This window comes from Vulpes lagopus, chromosome 12 (assembly GCF_018345385.1).
Source record: "Vulpes lagopus strain Blue_001 chromosome 12, ASM1834538v1, whole genome shotgun sequence".
In the NCBI taxonomy this organism is placed as follows: Eukaryota; Metazoa; Chordata; class Mammalia; order Carnivora; family Canidae; genus Vulpes; species Vulpes lagopus.
Window position 1 is genome coordinate 25,456,943 of NC_054835.1, and position 18,009 is coordinate 25,474,951.

Sequence of the window (18,009 nt, forward strand, 5' to 3'; positions counted from 1 at the left end):
TTCTGGAAAACCACAAACTACCAAAACTGGAACAGGAAGAAATAGAAAACCTAAACAGGCCAATAACCAGAGAGGAATTGAAGCAGTCATTAAAAACCTCCCAACACACAGAAGTCCAGGGCCAGATGGCTTCCCAGGGGAATTCTATCAAACTTTTAAAGAAGAAACAATACCTATTCTACTAAAGCTGTTCCGAAATATAGAAAGGGATGGAATACTTCCAAATTCATTCTATGAGGCCAGCATCACCTTAATTCCAAAACCAAAGACCCCACCAAAAAGGAGAATTATAGACCAATATCCCTGATGAACACAGATGCAAAAATTCTCAACAAGATACTAGCCAATAGGATCCAACAATGCATTAAGATTATTCACCCTGACCAAGTGGGATTTATCCCCGGGATGCAAGGCTGGTTCAACACTTGTAAAGCAATCAACGTGATAGATCATATCAACAAGAGAAAAAACAAGAACCATATGATCCTCTCAACAGATGCAGAGAAAGCATTTGACAAAATACAGCATCCATTCCTGATCAAAACTCTTCAGAATGCAGAGATAGAGGGAATATTCCACAGCATCTTAAAAGCCATCTACAAAAAGCCCACAGCAAATATCATTCTCAATGGGGAAACACTGGGAGCCTTTCCCCTAAGATCAGGAACACGACATTTATGTCCACTCTCACCACTGCTATTCAACATAGTACTAGAAGTCCTAGCTGCAGCAATCAGGCAACAAAAAGAAATAAAAGCCATTCAAATTGGCAAAGAAGAAGTCAAACTCTCCTTCTTCGCAGATGACATGATACTGTACACAGAAACCCCAAAAGACTCCACCCCAAGATTGCTAGAGCGCATACAGCAATTTGGCAGTGTGGCAGCATACAAAATCAATGCCCAGAAATCAGTGGCATTTCTATATACTAACAATGAGACTGAAGAAAGAGAAATTAAGGAATCAATCCCATTTACAATTGCACCCCAAAGCATAAGATACCTAGGAATAAACCTAACCAAAGAGGTAAAGGATCTATACCCTAAAAACTACAGAACACTTCTGAAAGAAACTGAGGAAGACACAAAGAGATGGAAAAATATTCCATGCTCATGGATTGGAAGAACTAATATTGTGAAAATGTCAATGCTACCCAGGGCAATTTACACATTTAATGCAATCCCTATCAAAATACCAGGGACTTTCTTCACAGAATTGGAACAAATCATCTTAAGATTTGTTTGGAATCAGAAAAGACCCCGAATAGCCAGAGGAATATTGAAAAAGAAAACCAGAGCCAGGGGCATCACAATGCCAGATTTCAGGTTGTACTACAAAGTTGTGATCATCAAGACAGTGTGGTACTGGCACAAAAACAGACACATAGATCAATGGAACAGAAGAGAGAACCCAGAAATGGGCCCTCAATTCTATGGTCAACTCATCTTTGACAAAGCAGGAAGGACTATCCACCGGAAAATGGACAGTCTCTTCAATAAGTGGTGTTGGGAAATTGGACAGCCACGTGCAGAAGAAAGAAACTAGACCATTCTCTTACACCATACACAAAGATAAACTCAAAATGGATGAAAGATCTAAATGTGAGACAAGAATCCATCAAAATCCTAGAGGAGAATACAGGCAACACCCTTTTTGAACTTGGCCACAGCAACTTCTTGCAAGATACATCTACGAAGGCAAGGGAAACAAAAGCAAAAACGGATTATTGGGACTTAATCAGATAAAAAACTTCTGCACAGCAAAAGAAACAGTCAATAAAACTAAAAGACAACCTACAGAATGGGAGAAGATATTTGCAAATGACCTATCAGATAAAGGGCTAGTATCCAAGATGTATAAATAACTTATTAAACTCAATAGCAAAGAAACAAACAAACAATCCAATCATGAAATGGGAAAACACATGAACAGAAATTTCACAGAGGAAGACATAGACATGGCCAACAAGCACATGAGAAAATGCTCCGCATCACCTGCCATCAGGGAAATACAAATCAAAACCACAATGAGATACCACCTCATACCAGTGAGAATGGTGAAAATTAGTAAGACAGGAAACAACAAATGTTGGAGAGGATATGGAGAAAGGGGAACCCTCTTGGACTGTTGGTGGGAATGTGAACTGATACAGTCACTCTGGAAAAGTGTGTGGAGGCTCCTCAAAGAGTTAAAAATAGAGCTACGACCTAGTAATTGCACTGCTGGGCATTTACCCCAAAGATACAGATGCAGTGAAACGGCAGGACACCTGCACTCCAATGTTTATAGCAGCAGTGTCCACAATAGCCAAACTGTGGAAGAAGCCTTGGTGTCCATCGAAAGATGAATGGATAAAGAAGATGTGGTCTATGTATATATACAATGGAGTATTACTCAGCCATTAGAAACGACAAACACCCACCATTTGCTTCAACGTGGATGGAACTGGAGGGTATTATGCTGAGTGAAATAAGTCAATCGGAGAAGGACAAACATTATATGGTCTCATTCATTTGGCGCCTATAAAAAATAGTGAAAGGGATTAAAGGGGAAACAAGAGAAAATGAGTGGGAAATATCAGTGAGGGTGACAGAACATGAGAGATACCTAACTCTGGGAAACCAACAAGGGGTGGCGGAAAGGGAGGTGGGCGGGGCACTGGAATGACTAGCTGACGGGCACTGAGTGCTATGCTATATGTTGGCAAATTGAACTCCAATAAAAAATGCATACAAAAAAAATTCCCAATTTGGTCTTCATTTTCTTTCTACCCCATTTACATGTAACCATGTATTTACAAAATTCACTGCTTACCACCATTTCTATATCTTCTCCTATCTTGAGAATTGTTATTACTGAAATTTTTATTTGGTTAGGGAAATTTCTTGAGTATTTTCTTCAGCCCAAGTACATGGAAGTATATTGCATCCCTATGTATCTGAAAATTCTTTATTTTACCCTAAAAGTTGGCAAAGTATACCATTTTCTTTCAATAAAGGAGATACTTGGGCAGCCCCGGTGGTGCAGCAGTTTAGTGCTGCCTGCAGCCTGGGGTGTGATCCTGGGGACCCTGGATCCAGTCCCACGTCAGGCTCCCTGCATGGAGTCTGCTTCTCCCTCTGCCTGTGCCTCTGCCCCCCTCTCTCTCTCTGTGTCTCTATGAATAAATAAATAAAATCTTAAAAAATAATAATAATAAAGGAGATACTTCTACTGTCTTCTAGCTTCCAATTTCTATGTATTCTTTAATTTTAGGAAATCCAATTGTGTAGGACTCAGAGTTCGTTTTAATCTAAATTCAAGTCTTTCCTCCATCAGTTCAGAAGTTCCTCTCACACTTAAAATTAAAAAAATACACTAATAGAGTAATTGTGGTTATTTCTAGGCAACAGGATTATAGATAATATTTATTCTTTTCATAATTTTCTGTATTTAAAAAATTTGTTTGGCAATAGACACAAGGGCAGAAAAAATGAAACTATTATATAGATAATGAGTATAGGAAAACAGGCAGAGTCTTCAAGGATTGCAAAAGGACTGAGAAGTGATAGCAGATTTAACAAGAAGATTCTCTGACATTTGCTCTATACTGCTTCCATGCCAGCCCAGATTAGAAACCACCTTTATGATATTACATTAAAAAACACACTCTTGGGCAGCCCAGGTGGCTCAGCGGTTTAGCGCCGCAGTCAGCCCAGGGCATGATCCTGGAGACCCGGGATCGAGTCCCACGTCTAGCATCCTACAGGGAGCCTGCTTCTCCCTCTGCCTGTGTCTCTACCTCTCTCTCTCTGTCTCTCATGAATAAATAAATAAATAAATAAATAATAAATAAATAAATAAATAAATAAATAAAAAAACCCCACACACACACACTCTTGTGGGACCTGCCTGACTCCATCAGTGGAATATGCGACTCTTGATGTTGGGGTTGTGAGTTTGAGCCCTACTTTGAGTGTAGAGTACTAAAAGAAATAAATTAATTTTTAAAAAAAAGGGCAGAGAGAACTCCCATTAAAAAACAAAAGGCAAAAACAAAAACAGTCCATACTCTCACATTAAGTTCAAAAGCTTGTGTTATTAGGCAAAGAATTTCTTTAGTATCTGTTCTGCAATACACTTCTTTTCCAATTTAATTAAACATATGATCAATTAATTCCCCCCAATTTTTTTGCTTTAAAAAAAGCTAAGTAAAAATTTTAATCTTTTTTTCAAGTAATACTAAGAGGAGACAAAACTATATATTATATATAAATTACATTAAATACACCTGTAATGGCCAGGACGTTGGCAAGTATAATAGCTGCATAGAAGCACATTTTATTTTGAAACTTAAAATTCTTAAGAACAAAAGGTCTGGGGAATCCCGGGGTGGCTCAGCAGTTCAGCGCCTGCCTTCAGCCCAGGGAGCGATCCTGAAGGCCCGGGATCAAGTTCCGCGTCGGGCTCTCTGCATGGAGCCTGCTTCTCCCTCTGCCTGTGTCTCTGCCTCTCTCTCTCTTTGTCTCATGAATAAATAAACAAAATCTTAAAAAAAAAAAAAAAGGTCTATGTACATAAGCAGTAACCTTGTATTATAAATAGTTTTGCTTCTTAGTTCAGGTATTTTTTCAATTTCATATATGCCTGTTTCAAAAAACAGCCAAGAAAGATACTGTGTTGACATTACCTATCCAATTTTTCCCTCCCTTCCCTTCCTTAATGTAGACCCATAAGTTCATTCAAGGAAGAATTAAAAAACACAATAAAAAATGCTTTGCTCCCCCGATCACCTTATACAGGCTGAAGGATATGTGGAATGTGTCTCAATTTTGAAGAGAGTTAAGCAAAGAAACAAGGCTAGACTTCTGGGAAAGCTATTTTTTTCTGACAGAAAAGAAAAGAAGAAAAGGAAAGAAAAGGAAAGGAAAGGAAAGGAAAAAGAAAAGAGAAAAAAGAAAGAGAAAGAGAAAGAAAAGAAAAAAGAAAAGAAAAGAAAGAAAAGAAGAAAAAGCAGACTCAGCTGGCATGAGCTTTTTGCTCTTCTCCCTGCCTATAACCTGTGTAGACACAATGATAGGAGCTACATGATAAAGATGACAACACAGGAAGGAGAAAGGGAGCCCTGGTCCTACGAGAGCCACCTGGGTTGCCTAAAATATTATTTATAATTAAGGTAGCATACTACAAAATAATTTCAGAATTTGAAAGTCTGTCTAACACAGATAATCCCTGTATAAAACAAGGTAATGACAACCTCAGAAGACTGAACCCCAGCAGAAAAAAAAAGAAAAAAAAAAAAGAGTGCTTTATTCAATTTTAGATTAAATCAACAATAGTATTATAAAGTAGGATCTATCTTCTAGTTTTGAAGATTCCAATTTAATTAACTCATTTCTAAGATATCAAGGAAATATGACCCTTTATTCAATAAAAATAGAACATAAATTCAGTAAATTGACCAAACTTAACTTACGACAAGAAATTTCTGCGTGTTTTTTGGTTTGGTTTTTTTACTTTATTTTGATTTCTCTCTGGTTTCATAAAATTTTTTTAAGAAATGTTCTCTCTGCAAAATTGATTTGACATGTATATGAAAATAGCTGTAACTAAATGTTAAATGCATAGAAAAAATAAAGACAGTAAAAACAAAGTTACTTCTAGCCTTGCTTGCCTTCCTTTAAGTACATGTTAAATAATGTATTTTTAAAGAAAACAGTTACTTATAAGTAAAATATTAATCTTCTATATACAATTCTGAAAATCTAAACAGCAAAAGTTAAAAAATAACATCTAAGAAAAACATATATTTTATCAGCATCTAATACCTAGCACAGTTATGAGTACACAGAGGCATTCAATAAATATTTGTTCAATGAACAGAACACACAAGCTCTATGACAAAGCAAAAAATATTAAGCTTAGGTGACCATAATAAGTTAACTATATTTTGGTGATGAAAGACAGGAGACCAAACTAATGAAACTGTGAATAAAAATATCACCTCAGAGGTTTATAAAAATATTAGAGTATGCTTATAAAAGCTAAAACTATAATAAAGCCACTAAGGACCATTACAGCAGGATCTGTTCCAACTCACCTCACGCAACATTCTACTGCACGAAACCAATGAAGCATCTCATCATGTAGAGTACACAACTGAAGACAGGACAGAAAAACTTTCTCAGCATCACTGTACCAGCCTGCATCTGAAAGAAAGCCACCTAAAGGACAAGGAAACCAATAACTTTAAATAACTTAACAAATCACTCGAAAGCTAGAGTGACATGCTTAAAATGAGTATCATCTAAAATGAAAACACCCATAATATTAAAGTCCTGTGTTGGCCCAAAACAAAGATACTGTGAAACAGGAAATAAAACAAAACAAAAACTTTTAAACTAGGAGAATTAGATTAAAGTTGAGACCTTGAATAAAGAGTCAAGAGTTTTAACTCTAAAATTACTCCAGAGCCTAAGAACTGACATTTTCCAGTTAATTAGCCATAAATTCGAAGGATCCTAATATTTTCAACTTATAGGGTAAACATGGCTTTTCAATCTCTCCATACTCAATTTCAAAGAACATCTCAATAAAGCTGCCATTTAAAAAATTATCTTCATCACTGTATACTTTGATATGAAGTTTTTTTCATCATTTTGGTAATTTTAGAATCCAGACCAATAAAGTAACCATGAGTTTGTTAGAACTTGGTTCTATCTCCAAGATATTTCTTTAATCTGGCTCATTACAATGGCCAGATACTGGTATAAATGTTTGTGGAGATGACAGAGGACCTTAATGAACACTAACCTTCCTGCCTTTCACTTTTGTTGATTCTAAAGTTGTTCTCCCACAGACTTTTACATGACCACCTAGGACTAGAGGGAATGTCAACCTTAAGATTCATCAAGATCACACTCTCTGGTTAAAGACATTCTTTGGTCACAATTCTTGGTTGCAGTTTACATTCCATGGGATTACCAAAGGATAAATGCTAAGTGTTTTTGTTTTTGTTTTCCAGAAAAAAAAGGTTCTGAAGTTTCTCTAGCAAACTGTCCATGACGACTACAAATAATTATTCTAAGACTGAAGGAAAAGATCATGAAAATTTGTTGGCAAAGAAAGTGTATGTGCATGTGTAAGAGAGCTAAAAGATGCATATGCATGTGAGAAGTTAAAAACAAAAGTCTGTGCTGATGGAATAGTCCATTACCTGATGGTAATGACAGTTATATGAATCTTTACATGGAATCAACTGCACAGAAACAGACACACATACACAGGAGTACATGTAAAAACTTGAAAATTAAATAAAGTCTATAGTCAAGTTAGCAGTATTAAACCAGTGTCAATCCCTGGTTTTGATATTGCCTGGGAATCTACAATCATTAAAAAAAAAATTTTTTTTTAAAGATTCTACTTATTTATTCAGGAGAGACACACACACACACAGAGAGAGAGAGAGAGAGAGAGAGAGGCAGAGACACAGGCAGAGGGAGAAGCAGGCTCCATGCAGGGAGCCTGACGTGGGACTCGATCCCGGGTCTCAAGGATCACACCCTGGGCTGAAGGTGGCGCTAAACCACTTGAGCCACTGGGGCTGCCCTCAAAAAAAATTTTTAAAAAGAAAGCAAAAAGGGTGGCAACATCTTTAATAAGTAGTTGCCTGAAACATACCTAATCTATGTAGATTTGTAAAAATCATATAAAATGTTATGCAAACCTTAAACATTTCTCTACATATGGCATACAAGAACTTCTCAGATTCCTTTCCAAAGTATGTTTTCCGTATTCTCCTAACATCTCCATGAGGAAATACAAGATTATGCTTATTTTAGATACTGAATCACTGAAGCCCCAAAAGGATTAAGTCTCATGTCACAGCATATGGTAAGCTGGTGAAAGAGGCTGTTGGCAGCATGACATGTAGCAAAGTATATGGTATGGATCCATAGATCCAGGATTCTAAACTTTTAGTCCACTACCAGCTATGTGACTAGAACAAGTTATTTAATTTTTCTGAATCCTTCCTCATTTGTAAAATCTATTAATACCATCACAATACTGAAATGTTATGAGGATTTAGAAAGATAACATTTGGGGCACCTGGGTGGCTCAATCAGTTAAGTGTCCCAACCTTAATTTCAGCTCAGGTCATGATCCCAGGGTTGTAAAATTGAGCCCCTGTGAGACTGAAGCTTAAGATTCTCTTTCTCCCTCTGCACCCCCCAACCCAAAGATATCATTTAAATTCCTACAGTAGTATGTGACCCAAAGTTAACACTCAATAAATCATATCTAATTTTTCTGATGTTTTTCTCATAACCTTCTTATGTAGACTTTGGGAATGTCCCAGTGGAATCCTTTATTGTTAATAGGTTTAACGAGTCATGTCATAGAACAAAACACTCCTCTATTTTACTATTACTTACCTAAGACAAAGCCAACCTGAATGGCTTTTTCTTTTACTGCAGCATCTGATTCTGCTATGTAAGAGCACCGCCTACTGAATGAATAGGCCAAGACTGAAGCAACTTTCACACCATGATCCATCAAAGCCTGGAAACAATGATGAAGCAAATGTCTGCAAGAGAAGAAAAGGTTATTTTATAAAGGTAATATATTTTATAGTTTTAGAAAGTGCTAGCTTGCTTTTTAAAAATAACAGTACTATTGTTTTCCAAGATGGAACAAGATAAAAAACGTTTTTGCCTTATAAATTATGAGGCCACAATAATCCACAATTTAGCCTCATATGTTTATTCAGTAGATCACTAAGTGATCCTGTATGTGAAAATTAATAACAGTAAAGAGAGCAACCTAGGTGGCTCAGCGGTTTAGCGCTGCCTTCAGCCCAGGGCATGATCCTGGAGACTGGGATCGATTCCCACGTTGGGCTCCCTGCATGGAGCTTGCTTCTCCCTCTGTCTGTGTCTCTGCCTCTTTCTCCTCTCTGTGTATTCTCATGAATAAATAAATAAAATCTTAAAAAAATAAATAACAGTAAAGAGTGAAACTAACTTTTATTTATTAAAAATATTTTACTTATTTATTCATGAGAGACACAGAGAGAGGCAGAGAGAGAGAAGCAGATTCCATGCAGAGAGCCCAATGCGGGACTCAATCCCGGGGCTGCAGGATCACACCCTGAGCTAAAGGCAGATGCCCAACCGCTGAGCCACCCAGGCATCTCGTAAAACTAACTTTTAAAAACCAAGTCATCTTATAATTCAACAATAACCCAATTTAAAAATGGGCAATGGATTTAAATAGAGATTTTTTCCAAAGAAAATATGCAGATGACCAATAAGTACAAGAAAAGATGATCAATATCATCAATCATTTGGGATATGCAAACCAAAATCACAACAAGATACCACTTCATATCCAGTAGGATGTGATTACTATTTTAAAAAGGTGATGCCAAAAATATGTAAACATTGGAACTCTCATACATTGATGGCAGGAATGTAAAATAGTACAGCCACTATGGAAAATAGTTTTGAGGTTCATAAAAAAGTTGAACATAGGGTGATCATATGTATATACCCTAGTTACATATATAAGAGAATTGAAAACATATGTCCAAACAAAATCTTGTCCATAAATGTTCATAGCAGCATTATCAGAATAGCCAAATAGCTAAAATGTTCATCAATAAATGATTAAACAAAACACAGTATATTCATACAATGGAAAATTACTCAGCCATAAAAGGAAAGAAATACTGATATAAGCAACGACATGAATAAATCTTCAAAACATTATAAAAGTAAAAGAAGCCAGTCACAAAAGACCATATATCATATGATTCTCTTTATATGAAGTGTTTAGAATAGGTAAATTCAGAGACAGAATGTTGATTAATGGTAGGCCTGGGTAAGAGGAAATAGGGAGTGATTGTTAATGGGTACAGGGTTTCTTTTTGGGGTGATAGAAATATTCTAGAATTAGACAGTGGTGATGGTTGCAAAATCTTGTGAATACACTAAAAGTCACTGAATTGTACAACTTAAAACGGTGAGTGTGGTGGTATGTGAATTATATCTCAATGGAAAATTCTAAATAACAAAATTGTAAATAATGAAATCACTGCTTTGGATAAAGGGGGGAAAACTCAAACTACATGCTTTTAGTTTCACAAATATATTAAACACTTACCAAGGGATTTGGACTTGGTGAAAGATAACCTGAGAGATGAAAGAGAGGTATTCCACTAAATCTTCACAATGGCCATGTTTAGAATTATATAGAGAAATTCGTATCTCAAAAGCCAACCTTTTCTTAAAGAATGTTTTTAAAAAGTTTTCTGTAGCTTTTTTTTTTTTTTTTTACCAAAGTAAAGTTCTCAGTTATGTTTTTTTTTTTTAGATTTTAATTATCCAACTAAAAGTTTCTCTATAGGACAAAGGCCACATCTCAAAGTTACTCCTGAACAATTAAATTATATTATTTACTTATTATTTTATCATTCCTCTCTAAAATACAAAATGGGAAGAGATGTTGTAGATCTTAATCACTATTGTAATACCATTCAACAAGTATATACTTAATTTGTTGAACACATAGAACAACTTGGCAATATTCATATAAGAAATTAGCAATATTTTGTGAAAACTTATTTTTCTAGGGTTAGGAAAAAGAAAAATGGCTTTAAAACAAATTTTGGGAAGAATACTAAAGTGAATAGCAAGCATAATCAAAAGCTGTGTCACCCATACCTGTATGTGGCTCTTACTACATGGTAACAGCTACAATGGGGAAGATCGAACTCATTCTCTTCTTCTGAACACGAAAAGCAAGGTGGTATTGATGGTTTCAGAACAATGGGAATACACACAAAGCCAATGAAGTATACTTTACAATGATAAAATTTAGCATTTTAAATATACAGTTTACCATAATTTTTAAAAAGTGATTTTACCTTTTATCCAAAGCTCTCAATACTTTAGCAAAAACTTCCAATTCACAAAATTCACTGCCCAATTGACATAAGCGCCCCTGTTGGTAAAGCTGAAATGAAAATGAAAAAGGTAATTTTAAAATGTTAATTTTAATTTCTACTTTAGTTATACTTATGAATATAATTTGATGGACGTAATATTTGATGAATTTAATGGATACTACTCAAAGTTGGTAGGATCACATAGCAGGATCAGTAAAGATACTTCCGCTAGGAGAAATATAAGACTAAATTAACAAATCTGGGTGGGGGGGTACAGAGGGAAAAGGAGAGAGACAATCCTAAACAAGCTTCACACCCAGTGTGGAACCTGACACGGGGCTCAATCTTACAACCCTGAGATCATGACCTCGGCCAAAATCAAAAGTCAAATGTTCAACCTACCAAGCCACCCAGGCACCCCTAAATTTAGAAATTTCTAAAATTCATATAAAACATTTTAATACTTGTATATAAAATGAAAAACTGATAATTACAAAATAATATCTGGTACATATTAAATACAAGGTGTTATATAATTACATCAAATAAAAATAAGTTATACTCAAGAAACTTTTAAAATTAACTTTTTTCCTTGAACAAAACTGGATAGGGTTAATGTGCCCCACTAAAGGGCTCCTCATACCACAAGAATCTCAGTTAAATTCTGGGCATGGCATTTCAAGCAGACTAAAAGACATCTAGAGTAACCCAAGGGGCACCAGGGTGGCTCAGGTCATGATTCCAGAGTCCTGGAATCAAGCCCCAGATCGGGCTTCCCTGCTCAGTGGGGATTTTGCTTCTCCCTCTCCCTCTTCCCCACCCCTCCCATTCGTGCTCGCTCTTGCTCTCTCAAATAAATAAAACCCTTAAAAAATAAAGCAATCCAGGGTTAAAAAATAAATAAATAAAAACAAAAATAAAGTAATCCAAGATAGCAGGATTTTTAAATTTTATTTATTTAAGAGAGAGAACAGAGGGGGAGATAGGGAAAAGTAGACCCCTCACTGAGCAGAGCAGGGAGCCCAATGCAGGGCTCAATCCCAGGACCGAAGATCATGATGAGATGGGAGATGCCTGACTGAGCCACTCAGGCACCCCACACCCAACATGGCAGGATTTCTAATCCTGTCACAATAATTTATTCATTTTGCCTGACTTTTGAGAACTTTTTAAAAAAAGATAGATTGATTGACTGATTGATTGATTGATTGATTTATGATAGACCTAGAGAGAGAGAGAGAGAGAGAGAGAGAGAGAGAGAGAGAGGCAGAGACACAGGCAGAGGGAGAAGCAGGCTCCATGCAGGGAGCCTGATGTGGGACTCGATCCCGGGACCCCAGGATCGCACCCTGGGCCAAAGCCAGGCGCTAAACCGCTGAGCCACCAAGGGATCCCCTAGAACTTTTTTTTTTAAAGACTTATTTGAGAGAGTGCACATGGGTGCATGGGGAGGGAGGTGGGACAGAGGAAGAGGGAGAGAATCTTAATGGACTCTGCATTGAGTGAGAAGCCCCATGCAGTGCTTGATCTCATGACCCTGAGATCACGACCTGATCTGAAAGCAAGAGTCAGGCACTCAACTGACTGAGCCACCCAGGAGCTCCTAGAACTTCTTTTAAAAATAACATTTTGGGGATCCCTGGGTGGCGCAGCGGTTTGGCGCCTGCCTTTGGCCCAGGGCGCGATCCTGGAGACCCGGGATCGAGTCCCACATCAGGCTCCCGGCGCATGGAGCCTGCTTCTCCCTCCGCCTGTGTCTCTGCCTCTCTCTTTCTCTCTGTATGACTATCATAAATAAATAAAATTTAAAAAAAAAAAAAAATAACATTTTAGGGCACCCTGGGTAGAGGCGCAGGGCCTGATGCTAGAGACCTGGGATCGAGTCCCCCATCGGGCTCCCTGTGTGGAGCCTGCTTCTCCCTCTGCCTATGTCTCTGCCGCGTGCTCTCTCTCTCTCTCTCTCTCTCTCTCTGTCTCTCATTAATAAAATCTTTAAAAAATAATCATAACATTTTAGGGCAGCCCAGGTGGCTCAGCAGTTTAGCGTCGCCTTCAGCCCAGGGCATGATCCTGGAGATGGAGTCCCACATTGGGCTCCCTGCATGGAGCCTGCTCCTCCCTCTGCCTGTGTCTCTACCTCTCTCTCTGTTTCTCATGAATAAATAAATAAAATCTTTCAAAAAAAAAAAACCCACAACATTTTAGAGGTGCATGGGTGGCTTAGTCAGTTAAGTATCTGCCTTCTGTTTCTTTCTCTTCCCTCTACCTGTGCTCTCTCTCACGTGCTCTCAAATAAGTAAAATCTTTTTATTTTTTTTATTATTTATTTTTTTTTTAGTAAAATCTTTTTAAAAGAATAACATTTTAGGGGCACCTGGCTGGCTTGGTTGGTAGAACATGTGAATCTTGACCTTGGAGTTGTGAGTTCAACCTCACATTGGGTGCAGAGATTATTTAAAAATTAAAAAAAAAGAAAAATAACATTTTAACAAATGTTAAATGTTTATCACCAATAATACATGCACACAGTTAAAAAGACGCAAATACTACTGCCCTTCTTTCTCCAACTCCAGCTTCATCAAATGCTTTTGAATTTATATATGTTATAAAAATATAGTGCCTTAGAAGGCTGGAATTTTATTTTATTAATTCACTTTATAGGCACTTAACTCTTAACTCAGTTGATAAAAACATGGGTTTCAGAAAAAGGACAAGATCTAGAGTTCATTTGCCAAATGGGCCAGTTAACAATGTGCTCGGAAAATATACCACAAATTCAGTCAGCAAGTTCTTGGGCATAAGTCACTAGCCACAACAGAAGCCAGGCCAAATTAGGTAGATATTTTAATGCAAATCAATAACGACAGCTGTGAAAAGTCCATAACAACTGCTGAAGGGAGAAGAGAGACAAGGGATCACCACATGTCCAGAAAAGGGAGGCAGAAATGTTATTTTCACATAAAATGGATATTAGTATTAATAGTAAGATTTGCTAATTTGGGAGATGATTATGTTTTCTGCTATAGTAACAGCTTCTAGGAATGTACACAGTAAAATTCACTATTATTAATCACTGTCATACTTAGACTATTAACCAATAGAGAATAACTCAGGGAAAATAAAGCTGAGAATTTATAACCTAATCCCTATTTGAGGGTTTAACAATGCGATAAATTTTTTATCTGAGGCAGAAAAATAAATGTAGTTAACAAAATAAATGTATACACATACTCCAAAAACGGTATAGGACAAAAAAAAATTTCACTTCTTACCAAAATTGTTCATCATTAGCAAACTTAAAGCTTAGAATTTAAGACAGCAGAAATGAAAACAAGTTGTACAAGTTTTTTGCCTGTACTCACTAGTCAAATAAAAACCACCTTGTATGTTCTCCAACTCATCAGTATCCCTTCAGTGACTAAAAATTGATATATCCTACTAAGTGGGACTTGAAACTAAAATTTAGAGAAGTTGCTTCCTTAGTTACAATTAGAATTATATCGTGAATATGCCCTTATTAACACACACACCCCCTTTACTTAGCTGTTCAATTTTTCTAGCTAAAAATGGGCTCACATTTAAATTCTGGGAAGAGGATAATTATTTGTTTCAAATTATCCTTACTAGGTTTATGCAAAAAATGCAAGCTTACACATTCTATGAACAGGATTTCTGGACACTGATTCAGAATAAAAACAGCACTTAATGCTTACAAAGATCTAATACAAAAAAAAAAAAAGATCTAATACATGCCAGGCACTGTTCTAAGTGCTTTTTGTAAGTAACTCATTCTATTCTTCCACAGATAAGGAAATTGAGGCATAGAAAGTTAAATAACCTGCTCAAAACCACACAATTAAGAAGTGGTAAAGCACAAAGCTGGCCCCAGGCAGTCTGTCTTTACATCCATGCTTTTAATAACTTAACTAGACAGCCTCTTGAAGGTAATCTATCAGGAAGTAAGAGTATATAGAAAAGGATAATGTTTCACATTTTACAGAAGATTTAAAGAATAATTCCTTCATAGACTCAAAACAGCTTATGGAGTAGAGCTTGGAGAAAAGGGAACTGAGGCTCCAGATTCCTTGGGTAATAATTCTGATTAGATTTTTAAAAATCTTATTTCAGGGATCCCTGGGTGGCGCAGCGGTTTGGCGCCTGCCTTTGGCCCAGGGCGCGATCCTGGAGATCCGGGATCGAATCCCACATCGGGCTCCCGGTGCATGGAGCCTGCTTCTCCCTCTGCCTGTGTCTCTGCCTCTCTCTCTCTCTGTGTGTGTGACTATCATAAATAAAATAAAATAAAATAAAAAAAATTTAAAAATCTTATTTCAGTTAATTATTACAGTGTTCCATATTCTGCACCCAATGAATAATAAGGCTATTAAAGGACTCTTATCAACTACTTTTAGCTATTGGTTCCTTAAGGAAAAATAGTTTATTTTTAGAAGTAGGTAAATTACCTCCCAATGGATATGAAAACAGACAAAAAATACCACTAGAATAAGGGTGCCTGGGTGGCTCAGTTAAGGGTCTGACTTTTGATTTCAACTCAGGTCCTGATCTCAGGGTTGTGAGATCAAGCCCCACACCAAGCCTGCACTGGGCATGGAGTCTGCTTATCATTCTCTTTCCCTCTGCCCCTCTCTTACACTTCAAAAATAAAAAAAACAAACAACCCCCTGCCCTGCACCCAGAACAATATTGGACAGGTATGAAGATAGATCAACCAGTATAACGAAATCTAAAGTTTAAAAGCAGATCTCAGCACGTATTTAAAAAAAAAAAATCAACATATGAAAGAAAAAATTTTAAATTAAAAAATTTTTAAATCACTGAAGTAGCTCATAAAGTACATAAAAATGAGGAAACAAAGTAAAATGCCTCCCAATAAAATATAGCAAAAATAAATTTCAGACTTAAATCATACTAGTGTTTAAAATCACCTACTAGGGGCACCTGGGTGGCTTGGCAGTTGAGTAACTGCCTTTGGCTCAGGTCGTGATCCCTGGGTCCTGGAATCGAGTTCCCCATCAGGCTCCCTGTAGGGAGCCTACTTCTCCCTCTGCCTGTGTCTCTGCCTCTCTCCCTGTGTCTCTTGTGAATAAATAAAATCTTAAAAAAAAAAAAAATCACCTGCTAAACACTGCCTTTTGAAACACTGTATCACAGGCAAGAATCATAAAGAAGTGATCACATAAAACCTTAAAATGCCCATAAAAATAAAATATTACAAACTCTTAAATTTTTAAAAGATTTTATTTATTTGACACACAGCACAAGCAGGGGGAGCTGTAGGCAGAGGGAAGGGGCGAAGCAGACACCAGGAGCCCAACGTGGAGCTAGATCCCAGGTCCCTAGGGTCATGACCAGTGCCATATGAAGATGCTTAACTGACTAAGCTACCCAGGCACCCCTAAAAACAACAATTTAAAATACAACAAAACTGAGTAAAATATTAGTAACATACATGTATAAGAGTTAAAATCTTTAAAACACAGAAGGATGAAACTCCTGGTGATATTCACTTAGGATCACAGGTATCAGGGGAAAGTGATTTAAAGGTGGTTTCTCCAGCACATTTTAAGAAAAGGGACCAAAAGTTATTTTAGCTTCCTGAATAGATTGCATGTCAAGTTGCTTATTAGGATAATAAATTAATATTAAATGCAATATATGTCTTGTCTTTTATGGCATCTGTTTAGGAGTTGTTCAAATCACTGCAGTAGGGCTCTGCAAATAAAATAATGTAACCTGTTAATGGATCTAATGTACTGTAACTATCAATGAAAGGTAAAAATCTCAAATAACAAGTACAAGCATTGAACAATGACCTATAAAGATTTGTAAAAGTAAAATTTTTCCAATAGATTTCATTCTTGTCATTTTGTAAGATGACCCTGCAGTCCACCTGTTTGTAACTTTTTTAATAAAATAAACATCTGTATTAAAAAAAAAATCAATTTGACTGTACTCACTAGTCAAATAAAAACCACCTTGTATGTTAGAAGCAAAAGCTTCTATAGATTAGAGAAAAATTTTATAACATAACAAAGGAAAAACTAATGCAAGGGCAATGCAAGACAGCCCCAAACCCAGAAAACTCTTTGGGAGATAAAGATGGGGATGAAAGACTTCCTTAATCCAAGGAAATTTTAATTGGCACGGTTGCTTTCCTGACCACTTCAAAATCACTACAGGCTAAGAGTGAACAGCTTAGTTTTGACATCAGATTAGTAATACAAAATAATCTAGGCTAATTCCCCACAACTAAAACTTGGAAAGGTTCAGAAAGAATTTAAAAGAACTATGGTCTAAGAGCAACTATGAAAAGTCACATACCACAATCTAGAGACACGGGCAGAGGGAAAAGCAGGCTCCATGCAGGGAGCCCGATGCGGAATTCGATCCCAGGACTCCAGGATCACCCCCGGGCCAAAGGCAGGTGCTAAACTGCTGAGCCACCCAGGGATTCCAATCCACTTCTGTTTTTTTTTTTAATTTTAAAGATTTTTATTTATTTATCCATGACAGAGAGAGACAGAGACAGAGAGAGAGAAAGACAGGCAAAGAGAGAAGCAGGCTCCATGCAGGGAGCCCAACGTGGGACTTGATCCTGGGTCTCCAGGATCACACCCTGGGCTGAAGGCAGTGCTAAACTGCTGGGCCACCGGGGTGGCCCCACTTCTGTTTTTAAATTGTATATCTACCGTTATATGTATGTATGTTTTTTTAAAATCTGGACGATATTCAATCAACTGTATACCCATGAGATAAGGTTTATATTTCAAATCTTTCACCTGGATTACTGCAAAGGTTTGGTAAACTGGCTTCTCCATTATCACTCTTGTCTACTTCTAATCAAACAGTAGTCCAAACAATTACTGTTGTCCAAACAGTAGCTGGAACAATTTTCTAAAAATTTAAATTATTTCATGTCTTTCCTTGTTTAAAACTTTTCAATGGCAGTGTCAATGTAAACATAATTCAAAATCTTTAATGTGGTTTATAATCTCTAAAGGAGTCATCTGACTCCTATTTTACCATTTTTTCTCCCCACCCCTTACATTCATGCCACATTA

The 18,009-nt window shown here is 36.9% G+C and overlaps 1 protein-coding gene across 1 annotated transcript in view; it reads right to left on the bottom strand.

Annotated features, from left to right (window-relative positions):
* The window catches only part of APPBP2 (amyloid beta precursor protein binding protein 2), a 71,281-nt gene that overhangs the window by 32,739 nt on the left and 20,533 nt on the right, over positions 1–18,009 (bottom strand). Inside the window, exons 2-4 of the mRNA XM_041725237.1 lie at positions 10,907–10,995; positions 8,415–8,566; positions 6,080–6,203 (exon numbers count right to left, since the gene is read on the bottom strand). Coding sequence (XP_041581171.1) covers positions 6,080–6,203; positions 8,415–8,566; positions 10,907–10,995 — 365 coding nt within the window. The remainder of the gene's footprint in view (positions 1–6,079; positions 6,204–8,414; positions 8,567–10,906; positions 10,996–18,009) is intronic.